This window comes from Vespa velutina, chromosome 3, assembly GCF_912470025.1.
Source record: "Vespa velutina chromosome 3, iVesVel2.1, whole genome shotgun sequence".
In the NCBI taxonomy this organism is placed as follows: domain Eukaryota; kingdom Metazoa; phylum Arthropoda; class Insecta; order Hymenoptera; family Vespidae; genus Vespa; species Vespa velutina.
Genome location: NC_062190.1, coordinates 3,373,535 through 3,398,675, shown reverse-complemented (window position 1 = coordinate 3,398,675; position 25,141 = coordinate 3,373,535). Strand labels below are relative to the sequence as shown.

At 29.1% G+C, this 25,141-nt stretch overlaps 2 protein-coding genes across 6 annotated transcripts; one reads left to right on the top strand and one right to left on the bottom strand.

Moving 5' to 3' along the window:
- The first annotated feature begins 27 nt into the window (after positions 1-27).
- On the top strand, positions 28-4,837 carry LOC124948132 (F-box-like/WD repeat-containing protein TBL1XR1). 2 transcript variants are annotated; one of them, XM_047491310.1, is made up of 7 exons: positions 68-82; positions 190-384; positions 642-929; positions 1,307-1,653; positions 1,732-2,076; positions 2,148-2,516; positions 2,598-4,837. In XM_047491310.1, the coding sequence occupies exons 2-7, from the start codon at positions 300-302 to the stop codon at positions 2,727-2,729; spliced, it is 1,566 nt and encodes a 521-aa protein (XP_047347266.1). In that variant the 5' UTR covers positions 68-82; positions 190-299; the 3' UTR covers positions 2,730-4,837. The 2 variants fall into 2 exon arrangements, with proteins under 2 accessions (XP_047347267.1, XP_047347266.1); XM_047491311.1 differs by having other exon boundaries at positions 28-384; positions 1,331-1,653.
- On the bottom strand, positions 3,386-24,975 carry LOC124948133 (diuretic hormone 44). Of its 4 annotated transcripts, none has more exons than XM_047491313.1 (5): positions 24,881-24,975; positions 24,458-24,680; positions 8,000-8,170; positions 5,687-6,004; positions 3,386-5,344 (listed from the first exon to the last, which is right to left on the bottom strand). In XM_047491313.1, the coding sequence occupies exons 3-5, from the start codon at positions 8,135-8,137 to the stop codon at positions 5,315-5,317; spliced, it is 486 nt and encodes a 161-aa protein (XP_047347269.1). In that variant the 5' UTR covers positions 8,138-8,170; positions 24,458-24,680; positions 24,881-24,975; the 3' UTR covers positions 3,386-5,314. The 4 variants fall into 4 exon arrangements, with proteins under 4 accessions (XP_047347269.1, XP_047347270.1, XP_047347271.1 ...); XM_047491314.1 differs by adding an exon at positions 15,106-15,172 and having other exon boundaries at positions 24,458-24,974; XM_047491315.1 differs by having other exon boundaries at positions 24,940-24,960.
- Positions 24,976-25,141: the final 166 nt, after the last annotated feature.

The following is a 25,141-nucleotide window of genomic DNA, read 5'->3' as shown; positions in this document are numbered from 1 at the left end:
TACTTGTTATATTTATATTTTCATTTTAACGAGTAACCAATAAATCAAAAATAGTCGTTAGAAAATTGGTCAATTGATAACTGTAATATCACTTTTATGTCTCGTAAATTCTATTTGTAATGTTTTAAATTTCGGAAAAGTTTCATGAGTATGTTAGTATTCACGTTCAATTGGTTTACCGTCTTCCAGATTACGTGCAATGTGTTCGTGTATCTTTCTCGTAACAACCCAACGCGGCAAATTTTAGCGTCGGAAGTAAAACAACGAAAGTTTTCAATGTGTCCTGACGTAAATGTGTTATGCTAGTGCTGTGTAGGCCCTTAACGATGAGCTTCTCTAGCGATGAAGTCAACTTTTTAGTCTACCGCTATCTTCAAGAATCCGGTACGATTATGAGAGCGTTTGTTAACCTCTTGTATGGGATAATGAACAAATATACAGTTTATTTTTCTTTCTTTCTATTTAATGAATATTATTTAAAAATTTCTCATTTAAGAACTATAAATATATTTACAGTCTTTATTTACAGTATGATGAAAATATTGTAGCCTTTTGTATTAGCATTAATTAATATTAGCATTGGAAATTCTAGATATTTTTGTTATTGAGTTACTCAATATGAATTTATTTTTATATTATAGGTTTTGTGCATTCAGCATACACTTTTGGTATAGAATCGCACATATCACAGAGTAACATAAATGGAGCTTTAGTACCACCAGCTGCACTTCTATCTATTCTACAAAAGGGATTACAATATACGGAAGCAGAAATTTCTATTGGCGAAGATGGAACAGAACAAAGAATGGTTGAGTCTCTGTCTCTCATCGACGCGGTTATGCCGGATGTTGTTGCATCTAGACAAAATCAAATCAATCAACAGAAACAACAGATAAAAACGGAAGTTCAAGATACAAATAGAGAAGAAGGTTGTATGGTCATTACGTTTACTTCTTCAAACTTCTATATATGGTATCCATGCCTGATTACACCCTGGTCTACAAAAATATAGAAGTTTTGTAGACCTCCTCATTATCATCAGGTAGATTAATAGGCAGCTTAGTTCATTAGATATTTTGATTGAATTTTGCTGACAAAATCTATTTCTCAATGAAAAAGGACTTTTGTCTATTACATAGACAAAGTACTTTTATGTTCTTGAGATTTAGATTAAGTTAGTAAAATTTAATTTTCAAATCATACAAAATATCTATATAGCAGGAGCACACACATGTCCTATTTTATTAATTAAAAGAATTTCAATGATTCATGAAATTGTTGAACATCTATTCGAACCTATTTATAGTGGTGACATCAAATAATGGCGTAGGAACAAGTGATCGAGGTGGTGATAGAAATGAAATGGAAGTGGACGAACAGCAGCAAGGTACTGGAACGGGTGCTAATGCTAGTGCTGTTGAAATACCAGCTAGTAAGGCAACCAAATTAAGAGGACACGAGTCTGAAGTTTTTATATGCGCTTGGAATCCTACTACCGATCTTTTGGCCTCTGGTTCTGGAGACAGCACCGCCCGTATTTGGGATATGTCAGACAATTCTCAGGCTCCAAATCAATTGATTCTTCGCCATTGCATTCAAAAAGGTGGTGCGGAAGTACCTAGTAATAAAGATGTTACTTCGTTAGATTGGAAGGTATACAATACATACTCATTCTACTTACATCATAAATCAGTGAAAATATTAAAGAAAGTTGTATTTTGATTATTTTAGTGCGATGGTACGTTACTGGCAACTGGAAGTTACGATGGATATGCACGCATTTGGACAACAGAAGGCAGATTGGCTACTACTTTGGGTCAACATAAAGGTCCAATTTTCGCATTGAAGTGGAACAAATGTGGCAATTATATTTTAAGTGCAGGTGTTGATAAAACAACTATTATTTGGGACGCCGAAAGTGGCGAGTGTACTCAGCAATTCAGTTTTCATTGTGCACCTGCATTAGACGTCGATTGGCAAACAAACACTTCATTTGCTAGTTGCTCTACAGATCAATGTATTCATGTATGCAAACTGAATGTAGATAAACCCATAAAGAGCTTCCAAGGTCATACGGTATGTTGATGTCAGTAAGATTTTTCATTTTACAGAGTTTCTCAGATGATATATTATAATGACATTTTCAGAACGAAGTTAATGCAATAAAATGGGATCCCCAAGGTAATCTACTAGCTAGTTGTTCGGATGACATGAGTTTGAAGATATGGTCTATGAAGCAGGATACGTGGGTACACGATCTTCAAGCTCACAGTAAAGAAATTTATACAATCAAATGGTCTCCGACTGGCCCAGGAACACACAATCCAAATATGAACTTGACACTTGCCAGTGCATCATTCGATTCAACTGTAAGATTGTGGGATGTAGAAAGAGGAGCTTGTATACATACGCTCACAAGACATACAGAACCAGTGTACAGTGTAGCGTTTAGTCCGGATGGCAAATTTCTTGCTAGCGGAAGTTTTGACAAATGTGTTCATATTTGGTCTACTCAGGTAAGTGATTATGAATTGATTTATCTTTTATTTTTATTTATCTTTTAACATTTTGAAATTAATATATCACTTACTTCGCAGAGTGGGTTATTAGTTCACAGTTACAAAGGTACGGGTGGTATTTTCGAAGTATGTTGGAATAGTAGAGGTGACAAGGTTGGTGCTTCGGCATCAGATGGCAGTGTATTTGTTCTCGATCTTCGTAAACTGTGATCATGAACATAGTTTATTATATTTTCCTCCAATTCGTCAATTCGTTACACTTTTGTATTACCTTCTCTCTGTATTTCGCTTATTCATATCTATGTCTTTTTTTAACGTTTACATAAAATTATTATTATGTATGAAACTAAATTATATCAAAATTTTATTGAAAAGCAATTATTATGAAAGAATACCATTTGTTAATATGGTGTTATGTGTCTACAAAGAGGGAAAAAGAAATCATTAATAAGAACATCAATCGAATTCTAATTTCAAATAATTGTCTTTCAAAAAAATTTTCTTTTAAAATATTCGTAATGAACAAATGTGATGTACATTACTCATATTTTCAATGATATCGTGTACAGAATAAAGCGATTTAACTGTTTATAATTAGAGAGAAAGGCAAAAGTCTACTGTTCACTATACGATTGAAGTGAACTATGTGTAATAACTGTGTAATAACAATAACTAAATATTGTAATGACATCGATAATAATTAAAAAGAAAGAAAAAAGAAAGAAAAAAGAAACAGAAAGAAAAAACAAAAAAAACAAAAAAGAAAAAAAAAAAAAATAAACTTTTGTAAGGAACGGTACATTGGCATTGTGTTGTCTTTCCAAAAGGATCCAAGGAGAGGATTAATATAATCTCAGGACACGTGGTTGTACATTAAATAAAATTTATTATCACGTTTAAAATCACACATCGTAGAACTTATATTAAATTTTATTTTCGGTCTACCGACGAAATGATATACTTTTAGGAACGTATCGATAGACATACATATCTGTTTAAATAAAATATGACGATATTTTTTTTTTTAAACTATCATTAAAAATATAATAAATAAATTTGAGTTATATCATTGGAAGAAGTTTCGAAGATATTCTGAATTTATCGTTAAATTAATCGAAAGATTCGTCGAAAAGATTGCAATCTATGTATGTGTACGTATGTATATGTATATGTATATATATAGATATACATAACATACATATACATTCGTATCTTTCTTTGCGTGTAATGTACAATGTAATATACAAACATGATACACAATATGCAGATTAAAATCGTCGTTGACGAGAAGAGATGTAACATTGCACAGGTAAGTCTTAATTTTTAAACATCGATGTGTACAGGCATTGCCGGAAACGTTAATAACGCGCGAATTTCAAACTTTTACTTTAGCTTTAATGAAAGAATTTCTTTATTCGAAAGAGAGAGAGAGAGAGAGGGAGAGAGAAAGAGACATGTTTTTTCATAATTAAAATATTTCCGAGTAAACAATCTCGCAAAAGAAAAGAAAAGAAGAAACCAACAATAAAAAATAATAAGAAAAAACACGAACGGTAAATATTAAATAGCAAGTGTCAACTATTTAACGTGCATACATTTATTTATTATCTGTGTTTTTTCCTTTTTTTTGTTTGTATCGGTTTTCGAGTTTTCCTGAAAGTTATTCGCTGCTATAAAGGACTGAATAATGATAATAATAATCGGCTAGCATTCGATGTATCACCGAGGCGTAAGGTACATTACTATTGCTAACTCTAATTAATTAGAACTAAGTTACACGATGAGGCTGTTCTATCGTCATTTTGCTAATGTTAAATATTTCTTACTATAATCTAATATAGAACAAATGTTTCTATTGATCTTTTTTTTTTCTTCTTTTTTTTCTTGTTTTCTTTTCTCTCTCTTCGAGTTGCTATTTAATAATAACATTTTTTTTTTTTAATATAGATGTGTATATATATATATATATATATCTTTTTTTAAAGTTTTTCATCATAGCAAACGCATAATTACATCTTTTATCAAGTTACTTTCGTAATAAAACTAGAACGGACATAAACTTTTAAAATAGTAAAATCTATTTTCGGAGATTACTACAGAGAATATCTAATACAAACGTAAATATTTTATGAAACTATTATAAATAGAGAATATTATAGTTAGACAAATAAATAATGATTAATCGTATTATAGGGGATGAATAATTGTGATGACGAAAATGAAAAGTCTTAATTCTTCAATGGTTCGAATACCTAAATTATATGAAACAAATTGAGTTATTTAACAACGAAACGATATTTTTTTTTTGGTCTAGTCAAGAGGAGAAAAAAAACAAAACAAAATAACAATATAGTGTTTATCGTAGACATTATAGAAACGATAAAATAATTAATATAAAAGAAAGATCACAAAATATAATACTGTTTCGTTTTGACGACTCATATACATCGCAATTGAATCGTCTTTGAAAATTGACTTTGTGAATGTAACCTTGAAATGTCGCTGATATTACTGTGTTCATTATATTATTCGCTTTTTTCTTCCTTTTTTTTGTTTCTTTTTAATTTTTTAATTTTTTTTTTTTTTTTTTTATTTTTCATCATTCGTCACGCTATATTATAGCTGCCTATTAGAACCTGAGAAACGCGCGAGACTGATAGATCAGATAAAAGCTCTATAAGAAGAATTCGTAATGGTATGGGAACAAAATTTGCGGCTCGTAAAACTTGGAAAAGCGAGAGGTTGCCTGCCAAATCTGGATTTCAATAGTTTTTCTTCGATTGGTTCGCATATGGTTACAACCAGAGTAATTCGTTGCTTGCTACCTGTGAAAATAAAAATCGCGTCTATTAGTATAATAAAATAATTTGTTGAAAACAATCAAATTGTCTCTTAAATATCTTTGACAACTATTTAGACAAAGAATATAAAATAGATTTGAAAATATATAAAATAGTATAGACACGTATTCATAATATATGCGTAATATGTATGCATTAATACGATAGCACGATGGATGAACAGTGTTTATCGACTTCAAAGATTCACAATAAGAGCTCGAGATTAAATTGGCGATCATTTTTCTCAATATTTCAATTATTACACAAAAATTGATGATAGATTGAGATAGGCAAACGATTAGTAAGAAATATGAAGAAGTAACAAACCCTGCGGTCTTGATTGCTATGACGATTTCCAAGAAGGGAGTCATTTTCGCTGAGCCAATCGTAGATTCTTTCCGAAGTTCGAGGACGAGACGAGGATGTGTAATCCTCGTAAGATGGTACTGATCTCTTGCCGATGCTATCGAGAATCTGTCTGTTAGCATCGATTTGTCGTTGATCTTGCAAAGCCTTTCTACGAGCTATTTCCAAAAGTATTCTCTCTCTAAGAACATCGAAATTATTTACGATCGACAAAGAACCGATCCTTTTCGTCCTGAGTATCGTCGGGCCAGGATCGTTGCTCGATTCATACATCTCTCTCTGTTCAACAAACGTAAATATATTCGAAATAAATAATGATATAATATCGATAAAAAATTCAAAGTGATTCAATAAGTGTCAGTTCGATGAATTGAAATACGCGCGCATTTTTTCCGACATTCTGTTTTTTCTTTCTTTATTCTTTTTTTTTCATTCAATTATGATAATAGCTCTTCGCCTTTATGAGACCTTTCTCATTCGAAGAGGAACCTTTTCATATTGCGAGGATATTGTTCGTCCTTTCGTTATCATTCTTTCTCATACCTTTTACGAGCTTTACTTTATCTTGATTCGTCCAAAAAAAAAGAAAAGAAAAGAAAAAAAAAGAATCGTAAAAAAAAACAATGGAAAGAAAAATTTTCTCGAGTTACCGATTAGGAAGTTCTTTCTTCTACACCAACACGTCTTTCTTTCTGTTTCTATCTTCCTCAATTTATCTTTATTCTTCTCTTTCTTTTATTCATTCTTTCTTTTTTTCTTTCTTTTTTTCCGTAAGAAAATTCGACCAAAAGAGGACAACTTTGTTCCTTTATATACCTGTCCGATTTCTACCGCAAAAGATTCAATTTGTATCCAAGGATTCTTCGGGATTACTTTTACGCTTTTATTCGTCAATGACTATTCAAATTCTTATTGAATCAATTGAATCTATATTTCTAAGAAAATGAGGGTAATATAATACGAGGGATCTTTCAAGTTATTAAATCATGAAGCGAATTAGCGAAGACAATTGGGTATGTTATGTATTTTAATTATTTTTTTATTTTCCTTCCTGTCCTCTTTTTACATATTTTATGTATATATATTTTTTATGACGAAGGGTATACGAAACGCGGTAAAAAATGTCATTGAATGTAATAATTTCGAAGAAAATACGTGGATCCTTTGAAAGCCAGCCGAGTTTTAAATTTTATTCGCGCTTTACATGATTTTTCTTTCTTTTTTTATTCTCCTCCTCGTGACGCACGGGGAAAGATTGTTGGAGGGCGAATAATACGATAGAAAACTTTCGTGAAATTTCGAAATGTCAGTTCGTGCGTTTTAGCCGTTGGTACGTCGCCATTTTGTTAATAGAACGATTGAAATAAATAATTGTCATATCTCGATATTTTATTTTATATTTTAAGAAGTAAACGATGAAACAATGAAACAATATTTTTCATCGCGTTATCGAATTTTTCGAATTCGTTGTAAATAGTTTTACCGATATTTTTTCTTTTTTTCTTTTTTTTTTTTTAATCGAGATGTAATTTTTAAGAAAAATTTATACAACTTGAATTAAATTCTACCAATACCGAGATAAAAGACACGTATCAGTCTTTGCTTTATATGTACTGTTCACAAAGGAAGCCATTATGTGCAAAGCTGATGCAATATATGTATGCAAATAAAAGAGAGAGAGAGAGAGAGAGAAATAGAAAAACACAAGTTTGCTTGCCGATTGGTCGTTTGTTAACAATTCGCGATATAAACTCACATAGATCGTGTTTCGCCAAAGTGAATATAGAAATCTATATATAAAATGTATGTATATATATATATATATATATATATATATGTATGTATGTATGTATGTATGTATACGAATCGGCTTTTCATTATCTATGTTCACCAAGTGGGAGGCTATTATTTAATATTAGAATCGAAAGGCTCGATTTTCGTTCGATACTTTTTATCATTTTTTTTTTTATATAAATACTATTTATATAAATTATATTATGAGAATAATTGTATTATATATATATATATATATATATATATATATATATATATATAAAATGTAATTATTCTCATCTCCGATAAGCTAATATTTTGAATATTTACAAAAATTTAATTACAATATTATTATATTAATAAAAGTTATATATTAATATGATAAAATTATTTTCATAATAAATATTGATAAGTCAGTATTACGAATATTTTTAATAAAAATTTGTAATATCAAGATTTGATTTATTAATAAAATTATTATCTAACAATATTTCTTCTTACCTCTAATTCTGGCATTCGCTGATTAACGAGCCATAGCACTTCCGGAAAATTCCCAGTTTCCTTTGGGAGATGTACAGCTGGCGCAGAACGCGTCATAGTGATCATTGCTGATGTTACTAAGATAGTGATTAAAATCATCCTTATGCAATCACTGAATCAATTTCCGTTGATCTGGAAAATAAAAGAAAAATAAGTTATTAGAGATATACAAAAAGATTATCTATTTATTTATTTATTTATTTATTTACTCATTTATTTTTTATTTCTATCTCTTTCCTTCTCATTTTGTTTTTTTACTATCTTTTTTCAACGTTACCCTCCTTTTCAGATGTCTCAATCATTTAACTGATAGTGTAAGATGATAATTCGTTTAATTGTTATACAGTTACTCTGTTATTTAAGATCTGCTCTTTGTTTGTAATTGTAATTAGTACGGAGAGAGTGATTAACAGAGAAAGGTTTCAAAATTAAATGGCAGACTGTTGGTCGAAGATATCAAATAAATAATGGTAATGCAAAGTTTGTTTTTTCCTTCTTTTATTTAAAATTTTTTTAAATTCTTTTTCTCTCTCTCTCTCTCTTTTCCTCTCTCTCTCTCTCTCTCTCTCTCTCTCTCTCTCTCTCTCTCTCTCTCTCTATCTTTCTCATTCTTTCTCGTTTTCGCTTTTAATTTTTTTGATCAAAACAAAATTACATTTTTTAAGGAGGTAATTTAAAAGCGAATGTTACAAAAGTATCGTGTTTATAATAAAAAGAAATAAAGAAATTTTTAGTTTCTTAAGAATCGTCGGAATCATCACATTTTATTTTATGACTGATATTATCGGATAATCGATAGTTTATTATTAAGGAAAGAGATTTATCCCGAGGTCGAAGTCAATGAAACATAACGCGTATTAACATGAATTTATTCTCTTTTCGTTTTATCTTCCTTATTTATTTATTTCTTTTTTCTTCTTGATCGAGATGTTTCATACGAATAACTTTGGAATCTATTTATAATCTAATTTAAATAATTACTTTTTGAACTCCACGTATGAATGCATATATGTAAATATATCGATATATATGTATATAAATCATCACATGTTAAGATAACGTTAACGATATCTCCCACAGTATGTTAAAGAATTTTACAACCGAATAAACTGATAAATTAATATCGGATGACACATCGATCGAGATTTCTCTTGTTCAGTTTTCTCTTATAATTCAGATAATATTTATTTGATTTACTTACACGTGAATATATCAAAAAACGTTTTTAAATATTCAACTATATGATTCATCTAAGTGTGTACCTACATATCTATGTATCTACATAGATATATATATAGGTATATATGTATTTATATATGTTCATATATAATATATATAATATATATAATATTTTTAAATATGATTGAATATTATTTATTCAGACTAAGATACGTCGCCGATGAAATTTCGAAATGAACTGACAAGCTTCGCTGGAGGTCTTAAGTGAAATAAAATGGAAAATTGATGCAACTATCTCACATATTACAAGAAGATAAGAAAATCGTAGAATCATCATTAAAACGAAGTCATAATTCATAAGTCAATAAGTTTTAATAGATTTATATACTATTATAAATACGAGCTAGGATGTTTAAAATAATTTCTGTATTTTTTGAGAATTAATTAAAATTTGTTTAATGAATAAAATTGAAAAAGAAACAAGTAAAAAAAAATATTTCAATATAAATAATTCAAAAAATAATCGTTTAACTTTTTCGAGATAGAAATAATCGAAAAAAAAATTCATGTATATAAATATATAGCACACAAACACATACACAAATTCCTATATATACGTATAGATATATTCAAATGTATCGTTATTGATTATCTCGATGATTTGATAATTAAATGAAATTCGTTTTCTGTGCAAATCCAACTCTTCTTATGACATTTTTTCCAGAGCAATGGAAAGTGGTTATGCTTCGATTAAACTCTTAGCTTTGGGATTCTCTCGTGGATTATGGAAATTAACTCTCGAATCGATTATTATATCAACCTTATCCACAGTTAGGATTATTTCGCAGATTTTCATTTCGTTTATCAACTTTATTTTAGATCCTTTCTTTTCATTGTAATCTTTGACATCGTTATCGTGCTATATAAAAAATACTTTTGAAACATTCTATTTGAAAATTTTATTTCATGAAAAATATTCGTAGTTACTTTTTGAAATTATTACATTTTCGAATGAAATCAGATTATATTTCAAATTATTAATATTTCAATTAGTAACACACACACACACACACACACACACACACACACACACACACACACATATATATATATAAAGTATATGCACATAGTAAAATTTATAATATATTTACTAATTTATTTCTTTCCAATTATTAAATTGTGTTTCTATGAAAATAAATTTTTTTAAAACGATTATCCGAATTCATTCTCTTATAAAATAATTAACAAACAATTATCTTACACACATATAGATATATATTTATACGTAGAGAAATTTATTTTCTAGATTGTCGAAAATGATTTATTGAAACTATTAGAAACCTTCGAATTATATCCCAAGAGAGAAAATGCTAAGTCATTATTGAGTGAACATTAAGTTGAGTGTAACCCGAAGATAACAGCGTGCTTCACCACCGGAAATTTATTTTCACCGCTATAGGAACGGAAAGGGTTAACCTCATACATGAAATTGCTGGTAACACAGTTTGAAATGTGTGATTTAAAGGAGCTAGAACTATTCACAATATGGGGCGATTATCTTTCTAGAAATAATCTGTTTTCTTTTATGATATATGAAATTTTTATTAATAAAAATATATTTATATACATATATTTTTCGTAAATTTCTTTAAAAATTAAAAAATGGCGGATTAAAAAATTCCATAGATATTCCTTATTAGAATGTCGATGTGCACGTGGATTGTAAGATACAATCCATAAACTCGATTGACACTTTATAAAAGACGACATTCTATTAAAATGCTGATTAATATTGACGTATACGATTCATAAAAGGCGTTTGATCGATCGATTCTTTATACGTGCAAACCCAACATAGCAGTAGATTAATCGTTGTTGAGTCAGACGACGTCTATGTCGAAATGCACCCACGACTTTTTTCACAATTTTTCATTAACTTTTTCACTTATTTTCACGCGCATAATCAGAATTATTAGCGATATAAATAACCGGAGATAGAAATAGAAAATGATTGAATGATCTTATGGATCGTTTGTTAAAATAATCATAAATGAGAATCATTTGAAGTAATTCTTTTTCTTCTTATAAAAACGATCTATAATTTGCTTTTTTATGATTAAAAAATACTATCGTACTTTTGTAGAGTACAATTTTCGAAGAGTTAGACAGGAAAATATTGAAATTCGATTATTTCTACAAAATTTGTTCAAAAGGTCGTGTGTATATATATACACACACGCATATATATATATATATATATATATATATATCAATATTAGTCTACATTGGCATGCTTCGTGTTATCTTGACAAAGATCGATGAGCTTCTGTTAAAAGTGGAGACACTAGAGTGGCAAATAAGTTTGGAACGTTAGAATTTAGAGAGATACAGAGTGAGAATAAGAGAGAGAGAGAAAGAGAGAGAGAGAGAGAGAGAGATACTCCTAATATTTTTTTTGTTTTTGTTTATCTTCGAATTTCACAATTTCCCAATGGAATTCGATGATATCGGCAAACAAGCTCTCTGATGCGTAATAATCTCTTTAGGCTCTTTATGTCACTTGATTTTACGTCTAACAAACAAGATATATTTTTTGTGGAAGAAAATATGTACTACATATGACCGAAGGGTGTTGTTTCTGTAGGATAACGAATGGATTTTTCTTTTTTAATAGAAAACAGGAAAACAACGCGTTGTTACCTATATTTTTTTTTCTTCTTCCTCGGGGTATCTATACTCGATAATTTTTATCGATTGAAACGCGAGCATTGAAACGAGGGTGAAAAAAGAAGAAGATAATAAAAAAAAGAAAAAAAAAAAAATAAAGAATAAAAAATAATAAAGAAAAAAGAAATTCATTATTTCACTTGAAAAATTTATTCGCGTGTTTATTAGCTATTTTTGAAAGTGAAAAGTTAAAATGAATCGATGATTTCACGTAAAATAATAAAGGGAAACGATGACATTTCGATCAAATTTAATATGTTTTTTGTGGCGATGAAAAAAATATAAATAAATACAATAAAATACAAAACACAATTAACTACATCTAATAGCATAATATTCCAGTTATATATCTATGCAAGTAAAACGTTCTCTCAACATCGGACACAAAGTTACTCGAATTATATTACATCTTGGTATAGGAAAAGGGACTGCTACCTATTGCAATCGTTCGTTTTCACCCACGCGGAATATGTTCGCGGCCAAGCTCACGCTTTCCGGCGTATCTAACTTCGGATCGAAAGGCGATACGTCATTTCCGAACTTATTCGTCGCATATAGATTACTGTGTTCGTGTAACACTCCTCGCTGGTGGAGAAAACCTGAATAGTTCTACAATGAAACGATTTCTCGATAAGATTTACGTGTAAGTAGTAACGAGACTACATAGGTATTACAATACATAAGTAAGTAAAAAAAATGGAACAAGAAATAGATACAACAAAACAAAAAATTAGACCACAAGAAGTAATTACATAACGATTAATAGGATAGATAAATGTTAGATAATTAATTAAAAATTATTTCTTTACGAATTTTTAATTTTATTGTATATAACAATGAAAAAAGAAAGAAAAATAAAAAAGAAAAAAAAATTGTTTTTTTAATAAATTAATATATAAACACATAAATATTTCGAATAAGTTAAAGGACGAATTGAAAAATTGTGATAAGGAAGGAACGGAACTAATGATTAAGATTTTCTTTTTTTTCCTTCTTTTGTTTATCCGAACTTGCCATCATTTTGACCGACGAAGATGACACGACGTGATCTCGGAAAAATGAAATTTCATTTCTCCGAGAGGAAAGAGAATGATACTAGGGTGGATCCCGTTGATCCACATTTTAACACTTCGTGAGCGCGTACGTTATCGCGTATAAAAGATAGATGAGGAACGAGGTAAAGGAAGAAAATGAAATCTCGTTTTGCATTTATTCTTGCTCACTCACTTTTTCCCGCGCTTTCACGTGCGAGACAATAAATTTGGCAAGTGTTGTTACTGTTCGTAATTTCTAAGAAAAAAACTTAATTTAGAGGCAAAGTGTTCCAGATAATATTATTATTGCTATTGTTATTACTATTATTATTATTATCTTCTTTTATTATTATTATTATTATCATTTGCCCTTGTCGGAAAACATTTGGAAAAATTAGGCAAATGCGATAAATTTGCATTATATGAAAGACATAAGAATGAGTCGTCGTGCGGCTCAATGTAGCGTACGGACTTTCATAAAAATGGAGGCTTTATTCAAATTTCAAGGAGCGCTATGGATAAAACACGGGCACTTGTTGAATTCTCACTGTTACGTGTTCGAAACAATACGACGATGTCTTTGAATATATAAACATCAGAATCTTACACATATATACTAGTTAACTACCCTCATCAATAGAGTTGACAATCCCTTAAGAGTTGATTCTATAAAATTCGATGTGATCTTTAGAAAGGGGAACCATTCAGATTATAAATCCTTAACTTTTACATATTCAAATCTTCATTATTTAATATAAAACTTTATTTCATTAAAAAATGAATTTCTTTTTCAGTCATACTTCGAGAAGTTAGATACTTCATATAGCAGATCATTCATTAAAAAAAACACAAACAATAGATTTGATTTCAGCAAGAAAATTAATAAATTATCTAGAAAAGATAAAGGAAAAAAAGATAACAAATAAGATTTTCACTTTTTTTGAAATTTATAAAGTTATTGTAGAAGCAATGGTTTGTATTTGCAACTATACAAATATTGGCACTTTTCAATGCGTTTCCTTCGTTTGTTTTGTGAGATTTGTCTTATACAAGTTCAGAATCCAATTCATTTGCAAGACCGATCCGACTTTCGATATCGTAAAATTTAATTTCGGCGCGATATTTTTACGTCTTCTTCTGTTTATTTTCTGTTTGTAGTACGTGACTGGATTTCATTTAAATGAGTGAATGAGAAAAAGAGAGAGAGAGAGAGAGAGAGAGAGAGAGAGAGAGAGAGAGAGAGAGAGAGAGAAATATAAGGACGGATGATACTGTTTCGCGTTATCTTTTTCTTTTTTTTATATTTCGTAATAATTATATACACATTTTCATATTTCATAAGAATATTACTAAGATATCGTATATCATATTATCCGATATCATAATATCGTATTATAAATATAAATTTTTTCAATTAATTTTTATTTCATACGATTTTGAAGAAATAAATAAAAAAAAAGAAAAGAGAATATATTTTTATTTTTAAACAAATATAAATCGTTAATGCATTCACATATAAATCGAAAAGTATTATAAATAGAATTATATTATAAATAGAAAATAACAAAAAATAAAACAAATTGATAATATTTTTCATTGTTTTTCATACAAAATTTTTAACATTTACATTTGACCATGTTTCTCAAATTTACCAATAAAAGAGTGGAACGAAAAAAAAGAAGAAAAAGAAGCATGATAACTAGATAAGGATGGAGTATTTTCTACAGTACTTTATTTTTTTTCTTTTAATCACGTCACTGGTTCGAACGTTTTTAAAAAACCAGGTCACTCGCGTAGCTCCGCATCAGTGCACGACCTCTACTACTCTTCTATACTATTACTACTACTAATAGTACTACTACTACTACTAGTATTACTATTACAACTACTACTACTACTACTACTACTACTACTACTATTACTATTACTAGTACTACTATTACTATTACTAGTACTACTATTAGTATTACTAGTATTACTATTACTACTGCTACTACTACTACTACTAGTACTACTATTACTACTATTATTACTACTACTGCTACTACTACTGCTAATACTACTATTAGTACTACTATTATTATCATGTTTTTTCCGAAATCATGCATAAAGAAGTTATAAACATACCATTTCACTTTATTTGTAATATCGACAACATATTTATCTAAGAATAGGCAAACAAAATGCGTGAGATCTAAATAGAAATAAAAAATATACATTATTTAAGGTCAATTATTGTTTAAGACATAAAATTGTTGAAATTAATGATCAATGTTCTATAACGAATTTTAAAAATAATAATGTTGTATTAATCGATCATTATGTAAATGTTCTAGGTATAAATAATATCTGAAATAATATTTCGCATTAATGTAAAATAAATTCATAATGGCACCATACAAATCATTCATACAGATTTAATGCAAAGATCTTCTTTTTTCACGATTTTTTTCTTCTTTTATGCATTAGCGTTACGTGATACACCCTCTAATGATCATATAGCGCATCAATACACGTGTAGCATCTGCATACATTTACGGTATGTATATCAACGTTCGCAGCATTTCAATAACAGTCGCGAATACATCTCGTTTCCGGTGAAGTTACACCTGTTAGGACTATAGACGGGTTGTCATTTCATCGTTATACATTACAATGCAATTTTATAAGAAAAAAAGAAAATAAAAATAAATAAATAAAATGAAAAAGATATAAACAAGAGATAAAAAAATTATATATAAGAAAGAAATAAAAAAGAAATAAAGAGTAAAAGAAGAAAGGATAAAAAATGAGAATGAATAAGTGAGATGGATAGACAGTTAGATGCATGAATAGATAGATGAACACAATGACAGCGTGGGATGGGAAAGACGTTAACCATGATTCCTGCGCATCCGGTAGACCGGAGACAAACAATTCCGCATTTCCGTTTATCTCCAAGCTACTGAATTTTTTGCTTCCTATTTGAAGGTGTATATATATTTGAATATATATATATATATATATATATATATATATATATATATATAAGTGAGCGATAGCGCGTAGATAATATATGCTTTTCATAGTGTACGCGCGGTTTACGACGGAAACTTGACTATTTAACGCTCTGATACACATATAAAGATTCATATGCAAAAGAGAAAGAGAAGGAGAGAGGAGAGAGAGAACAATATGAATTATCAGATTTTCGATTTTACTTTCTTTTTTTCAAATTGATTTGATTGATTCTATCATTCAATATTGAATTATTTTATATTCTATTAATAATATAATCATGCAAATGTCATTTCCTGTACGTGAGTGTTGACGGCGGTAATATTTAATCGAGCCAAAAATTTCACTAAATGCGTTATATTCGTTAATTCAGACGCATAATGAATATTCGTTCTTGCTTTGTAATACAGCGATGATAATAATTATACTGTAGATTAGTTAAACAATTTGCTTTATACATATGGTAAATATCAAGTAAAAGGATCTCGAATAATTAACTCGATGCTTATGATTGCTATTTCTGCGGTTAACAATTGTTTCTGCAACATACTTATTTATATGCTGTTTAAATAAGTCATTGTTATTATTGTAATTATTGTTGGGAGATGAAAGAGAAAATGAGATTTAAATTGAACAGAGAAAGAATGTATATATATATATATATATATATATATATATATATATATATAACAATTTCATTTTGTAATAAAAAATGAAAGAAGAAAACAAAGAATGTGAATACAAATGTTTAGACAAATTTTTATAAGTAATTTTCTTCGTCGCTATAAGAGAATTTCTTTTTAATTTAATAAAATAAATATATTAATGCTTAACAACAAATATTAAGAGGCTCTATTCATACCTATTTCCTTATTTTTTCTCTCTTCTTTTTCTTGTAATACCTATCTCTTATCAAGACTGGAAAAGTTATTTAACTCTTTACTTGTTATTTGAAAATATAATATAATATGTGACACTTTAAGTGGGCCACCCTATATGCGTATATGTTGTAGGTCAAAAAAAAGAAAAAAGAAAAAAGAGAAAAGGAAAAAGAAAAAAGAGAAAAGAAAAAAGAAAAAAGCTTTAACGTAGTATAATCGTTGCCGCAGTAGATCGTTGAAAATCTCCGAGGAGCCACGCACGGATGAGCACCTTTCAAAGCTAAGGAAACGCGCCGTCAACAGATCCCGTTCTTTATGAGCTTCGTTCGATCCTTTGAGTTCGACGAATCGAGCCTTCAACGAGTCATACGATGGTTTATATCGGTCAACTTTTATAAAACTCAACGGAATCGACTTAATCTCGATAGATGAACTATTTTAAAATTCTTTAACAATCTTTATGTTCTCTTTCTTTTGTCTTTATTTGTTTTTATTCTTTCTCTTTTTTCTTTTTTTTTTTTTTTAAGTACCTTTAATAACCGGAAATCGTAAATATGATTTTTCATGTAAAATAATTTAATAATAAATTTGTGCCTAGGATATATGTATTTGATGAAATCAATATATATATATATATATATATATATATATTATATATATATTATATATATATATATATATATATATATATATATATATATATCTATATATATATTCTCGAATTTTATTGAAGCCGATTTTTCTTTTTAACTTGTCTTTTTTTTCTTTCCTTTTTTTTTATGTAGATATTATATTTGGTATATTCGAAGATAAATTTAATCAACTTTTGGAGGATTTAATTATGTTCGTTTAAATTCGCGAATATCGAATTCTTATCGCACAATATCTATTATATGCATGTCGATTAATAAATTGCATATGACACGAGCGACATGTTTTATTATTGTATTAGTTTCAATGAAATCTACTTTTTGCGACGAGTTATCATTAGACCGGTGAAAAACTGAAAAAAAGGAGGAAAGAGACAATAAAATTCGTGATTTCACGAATAAAAAGAAAAAAGAACAAAAAAAAAAAAGAAGAAAAAATAAAAATGTATACAAAGTATGAAACTTATAATATAATTTATATTTAGCAAACATTTAATTGTATGAATTAATATAATACATTGACATTATATAATTATTTTCCATACAGTTTGTTCCAAGCTAATTCTGATTTGATTTTGTTTGCTTTTGATATCTCATGTATTATTGTGCATGTACATAAATGCAGACATACTTCCTTTTATCAAATTAAATGTCACGTCAGAAAGACTGACTTTGTAGTGCAAAGGATTAACATTTAATTGTAATGACGAAGCAATAAAATTAAATTAAAAATAATAAAGATAAATGAGTAACTTTAAAGTCACATAGGAGTTTTCGTAAAAGGTTAACGATAAAAAGTGTGTTTTCTGAGTTGTTTATCAGATTTGTGGACATTCTAAAGCTATCATTTTACATTTTACTCGAAATGGGAGATAAACTTTTACCTCGGCAGTTAGAACGTTAGATGTTTTATCTAGAAAATGGAAAAGAATTTTAACTTTTAATGTTTGCAAAGGGTCTTACGTGTATTATATAAGAAAAAGAAATAGAGAAATAAATCGATTGTGTTTGTATGGGCTATGCTAATTCCTTTTGAAAAAATGATTTCCACGTTTGGACAACTTTAAGTTCTATTCTAAACTAAATAGAAAATCTAACTGCACATCAAAGTTATCTTCTAAATTTTATATTCTCACGTTTTATTACAAAAATTCGATTTGTATCGAACAATTAAATACCATTGGATTCAGTTTTCTTGACAAGTGTAAACAAAAAGTTTCTACTTAGTAAAACAATTTTTTTTTTATTTGAACGCGTGCGCGCGCGAGCATGTTTTTTTTTTTAATTAAAAGTTAACACTCAAAATTTATAATATCATACCAAGATAACCATTTCGTGTTGAATTTCTTTTCGTTAGGATCCAATAACATGTGTGGGGCGCGTTTAGAGATATTTCACTTCTTTTTCCAATCTTCTTCTTTTCTTTTTCTCTCTCTCTTTCTGTAGATATTTATTTTAATGTATAATAAAGATTAGGACGATTTCAAGAACACTGAATTAACATATCGACACTTTTCATTCAAATGCAAAAAAAAAGACGTAACAATCACCTTTAAATAGTTGTAATATTATTTTTTCATTATTTCGTAGATATTTATTTTAATATAAATTGGGACAATTTTAGTAACACTGTGAATTATATTCTTTTCTTTATGATCGAAAAAGATATATTGATACGTAGAGATGGTTCTACGATCTCTATCTTCTTGATCCTCTTATATTATTATATATTAAATTAGGATATATTTGAGGAACACTTTGGACATTATCATTATCGATACTTTTTTCAAGAAAGAGAAAGAGAGAGAGAGAGAGACAGATAAAGAACATAAAATTCGAATTTTCACGACATATACGCACATGTAGTCAAAGTCCGATCAGACCGAATATAGAAAAATGGATATATTTATATATATATATATATATGTATATATATATATATGTATATATATATATATATATGTATATATATATTTATATATATACAGAGAGAGAAAGAGAGAGAAAAAGAGAGAGAGAGAGAGAGAAGTTCGAAAGATCTTTCTGTCCTCCTGTCGAAGTCTTTCTTTATCGGGATCATGGTCGTGCCACGAAGAGACGAAATGTTGCGTCTGAGTTGCGTGAAAAGAAATATGTTCTGAACGAAGAACGACGTCCGATAGTGATTTCAGTTCATTTCTGGCGCCTCGGTTCCAATGCGATAATATTTTCTGTCACTCTCTTTCTCCCTCCTTCTCTCTCTCCCTCTCTCTCTCTCTCTCTCTCTCTCTCTCTCTCTCTCTTTCTCTCTCTCTCTCTCTCATTTTTACGTTCTCTCACTTCAAGCGTTCGGTTCTACTTAATTGTTAATGCTAATTTTACATTTTATCAGAGTTTTATTGCCAGCACGGATTCTTTTTCTGTCTCTCCTTGCATCGTACGACATATTTAGGTATCGGCAAGGTCGTCAAACGACCACGTGGGAAAAAATAAAATGCGCGCGTCGTACAAGAGTCACATTTTTGTTGAGCTAATGATCAACGCGATCAGTATGTATTCGACATCAGTATGTAATTCAGATTTATAAATAATTTATGTTTAATTAATATTTCCAATCGGATTGTAATCATGTCTATTTATTATAAAAAATTTTTTTCTTTCAAATCGTCTATGATTTTGATATGGAGTTTCGCTTTGAAGAAATATTCTCATAAAAAAATTAATTTTTTTATTAATAAAAATTAAATACGATTTATCATTAATTTTGTTTAAGATAATCTTTTTAAATCTGATAAATGGATACGGTGCCAATTCTTAGTTTAACTTGATTAAATTATTTTTGATTTGAATTATCATTCGAATTTTTTTTAATTCATCCAAAAAATTATATTACTAGAAATAATGCAACAAGTTAATATGATATATGACTTAGACAATTTTCATAATCACTTTGTTTAAGTATCTTTTTTCGAAAGCAAGAAATTAAAAAAAGAAAAGAACAAAATGAACTTCTGCATTATCAATTTCCACGTTATTATATGAAGAAACAAAAGAAAGAAAAGGAGTATTTGAAATTACAAAATTAACGTCGAAGAAGATGATGCTGAGTGAAACCAATTCTGGCACGGATAAGTTTCGCCACTTTTAATTAACGCTCCGTTTTGTTTTACTTCTCCTCATAAATTTGCCCGGGTCTTGATTCCTACACATTAATATCTTCATTTTCACTTTGGTTGCTCTCTTTCAGTATAAGAAAGATTATGTGTGTGTGTGTGTATATATGGAGGGGAAGAGAGAAAGAGAAGAAGGCGAATAATGAAATCGTTGCATACTCTGTGCAATGGAAAAAAATTTTTCGACGTGAGATTTAATACTTTTAATATTTTATTTTTAACCTATGAATGAATGAAATATTTATCAGGAAGATACGATTTCTTAATCTCAACGTATAAGAACAATAATAATAGATATGAAATAATAACAGATATGAAAGTTTAAAGGAAAAGAGGATAATGATACTTAAAAGAGAAAGAAAGAAAGAAAGAAAGAGAGAGAGAGAGAGAGAGAGAGAGAAATCTGAATTAAAAGACGAAGAAAAGTAGAAAAATTCATTCCAAGAGAGAAAAAGAGAAAGAATGTATGATGAAACTTGAAAGAGAAACAGAGAAAGAAAGAGAGAGATCTGAATTAAAAGAAGAACTAGAAAGATGCATTCATAGAGAAAGACAGGCAGACAGACAGATAAATAGATAGATAGAGAGAGAAAGTGAGAGAGAGAGAGAGAAAGAGAGAGAGAGAGAGAGGAAGATAAAGAGATAAATCGATCTTTAAATTCATGAGCTATCTTGAAGGAATCGAAGTCATTCGGTTATACAGAAATTTAAAGTACTTTTCGTGTGACTTTCACAGAACAGTAATAGGGAGAGAGAGCTTGATAATTAGTTCGCTGGAGATGAAGGTGAACCAAGAAAGAAAGAATAAGAGTGAAAAAGACAGAGAGAGAGAGAGAGAGAGAGAGAGAGAAAGAGAGAAACGGTGTATATGTATTACTAAAACTAAAACTAAAATACTATAACAGATGAACGAGTTAGTTTGATTTTGTTATACCGACTTCTACTAGGTATTATATAAAGTATAGACTCATTGTCAACCTGGAACAATCGACGTTGTGTCTGCCTACCTTCAACAGATTCGTTCCCGCCTTTGACGATAGAAAATCGATCGAAAACATTTCAAAACTTTCGAGGGCTTTTCTCTAATGTCTTGATGATCTTGCGCCCGTGTACTCTTTTATCCTATCGGCATAGTCGAGGGGGAAAGATATCCCATCATTAGTCGCACGTTTCACTTTTGCGAACATTTTCATACTTTTTTTTGCCTTGTCAAATTGTTTCCGTCCAATCATTCTTTTTTTGTATTTTTTTTTTTTTACTCTCCACTTCGAAACATAGATGGTTGATTAACTTTTCTTTTTTTTTTTCTTATTTCTTCTTTTTGTTTTTTGTTTTTTTTTTTCTTTTTTTTTCTGTATGATGTCATTGTAATCTGATATTTCTTATAATTTATATAAAATATAATTGTTATTTTTTTCTAACAGTTGAGCCAATATGTATATATATATATATATATATATATATATATATATATATGTATTATAATATTGTATTATTATAGAATAGATTTATTTTCTTTTTATAATATTTGAAACATTGCTATAAAATCTGCAATACCTCATGTATATCGGTGATAAGAAATATAAAAAATACGAAACATTGTCTAATCTGAAATTATCATTTACAAGTCATGTATTTGGCATAAAATAAAAATGTAATTTTTAACATTGCATATATATGTATGACTCAGACACGATAAATCTATATACGAAATAGTGTACTTATAAAATATTTCATAATGCTTTTTTTATCGTATAAGTATCAGTATTTTTTTAAAGATATGAAATATTGTCTAATCTGAAACTATTAATTCGAAATCGAGTACAAGTATTATTGTTATTTTTAATATTACAAATGTCACGATATATATATATATATATATATATATATATATATATATCTATGATATACATACATATATATATATATATATCTATGATATACATACATACATACATATATGTGAATTAGAAAAGAAAGGGATAAATTTTAACACAGAATAATCTATAAAATATTTCATATCGTATATTTTATATCTATATTTTTAACAAATATAATTAAAAATGTATGACGTTTAACAGATCTCGAAAACAGCTTATTCGTTCTTTGCTAGAGAAAAATAATTTCAAGATACTCGTAGCTGATAATGAAAACAACTTATGGGGTATATTATATCGTTTTTTGTATAATGACTTGTACTATTTGGTAGAATCGAAAAAGATTTAGGATAGTCGTTTGAATACGAATAGCGAGTCTTAACAATGATTTAGGTTCTACGAAAATGTACGTTTGTATACATCTACACAGATACATACCAACATGAACGTAAAATAATCAATTCACGTAAAAGTTGTTGTGAGACATCCCCGTATGAAACAGGACGTAACGGTGAACGTGGGATAGATCACAACGCAATTTATAAACGATTGAAAAAGGGAGAGAGAGAGAGAGAGAGAGAGAGAGAGAGAGAGAGAGAGAGAAAGAAAGAGAGAGAGAGCCAATATATATAATACTCCATAGGGAGCCATATCCTCGGATAGAAAAACCCCATAGATCTGAATCCAATCGGTTCAAGACATTCGTGGTAAATGTTCAATGCTTTGATTTCCTCTTTCTTTCTCTCTCTCTCTCTCTCTCTCTCTCTCTCTCTCTCTCTTTATTTTTCTTTTTCTTTCATTTTTTTCTTCGTTCATAAGATTTTGAAGATGATTTTCCTACATTTTTCTATTAAGCTATTTTTTATTTTAAATTTGAATATCCATTCAAATTTTATTACAATGATTCTAATTTTACGATAAAATAATAACGAGCTGAGAATGGAAATAAATGGAAAAGAGAAAATGATTAATATTGGATTGTTTTATTGAAAATTTATGTTAGTGAACAATCATCTCGGCTTTAAGCACGGGTTGAGAAGTTAAACGATATCATTTTAACGTGCATTCTCGGTAAAGAAGCCTGCGGGCTACTGATAGAATTCACTATGCTTTGGGGGTGAACGTTACCGTTATTAATACCGCCATATAAGAGTATGAACATATGTATAAACATGAACGATAGACGACGTATAGATTATATTTATAAAATAACTCGTAAAAACATGTGAAATAAGAAAAATGAATAATTTATCAAATGTTAATCCATCTTACATACGTATTATATAAAAGTTTCACTTCATAATTTTCTTTTTTTAACTAGATCTATCTTAAAACTTTAAGAAAAATATAAATGTTTAAATTCTAATTTTGGTATACACGTAAGCGTTACGTCGAACTAATAAAAACGACATTATCATTAATTACTATTTCCTATCTTTAAATAATCGAAAGGGGATCGTCTCGAATATAATGATAATGAGACACGAGATTTTTCCGCGTTATCTCGTAGAGTAATTATTTCAAGAATTCCAGGGAATACAACAAAATTAGAAGTTTCATGAATCATCGCTAATATAACACGAGAATTTGAGTTTGTCTAAAGAGAATAATCTTCGAAGATCGCACGTGAATCTATGATTGATAAATCTTGCTGATATAATTTAAACCGATGATGATGGCGTTGATAGATAATTCTTTCGATTATCAAGAAGTACCTTCGAACTATTTATATATTTAATCTTCAAAATCTTAATTCTTGGTTGGAGATCGTTAGTATAAGTCTAATTTTCATAAAAGAAATAGATAGAAATAGATGGTAAGAAACTTAAAAAAAAGGGATATAGAATAGATAAAAAAAAAAAAAAAAAAAAGAAGAAAGAAATAAAAAAACATACATATATACATACACACACTTTACTTACTTTTCGAAGAATTTTCAATTCCCCTTTTCTTAGCGAAGAAGCTCTCCTTCGAAGTAACAGCTTTCAGATTAGAATGAAGGAAAGAAGAATGTCAACTTTCCACGTAGAATCTATCAAAGATTCCTTCTATCCCCTTTTGTCAGTCAATACTTATCTCCTTCTCCTCTTCTTTTTATCCTTCGATCGATACGTCGTCCTTCAAGGTCGCGTTCTCCACTTCGAACTGAAGAGTTCGAAACGAGATAAGAGGAACGGATCACCGAAAGTAGTAAAAGATAAAGACGGATATATAGACAGATAGACGGATGAATAGATGAATAGATAGATATATAGATAGACAAAAAGAGAGATTAAGAGAGAAAAAGAGAGAAAAAAAAGAGGGTGCCTCTATATTCTTTTCTTTATCTTTTTTTTTCTCTTTACTTGGTCAAAGACTATAACAGGGCAGCTTTAACAGGTGGCACGTCGCCGGAGTTCCTCACCGTTCGGAGTACTAACGACGTGTAACGTCGACGGCACTGCGAGAGAGCTTTTATAGCCCGGCGTTGACGCGACACCTCTCTTTCTCTCTCTCTCACTCTCACTTTCTCACTCTCTCTTTCTCTCTCTGTCTCTCTCTCTCTCTCTTTCTTTCTCTTTAGAACGTCTATCTTTCGATACATGGTTCGACTATTCCCTCTGTCA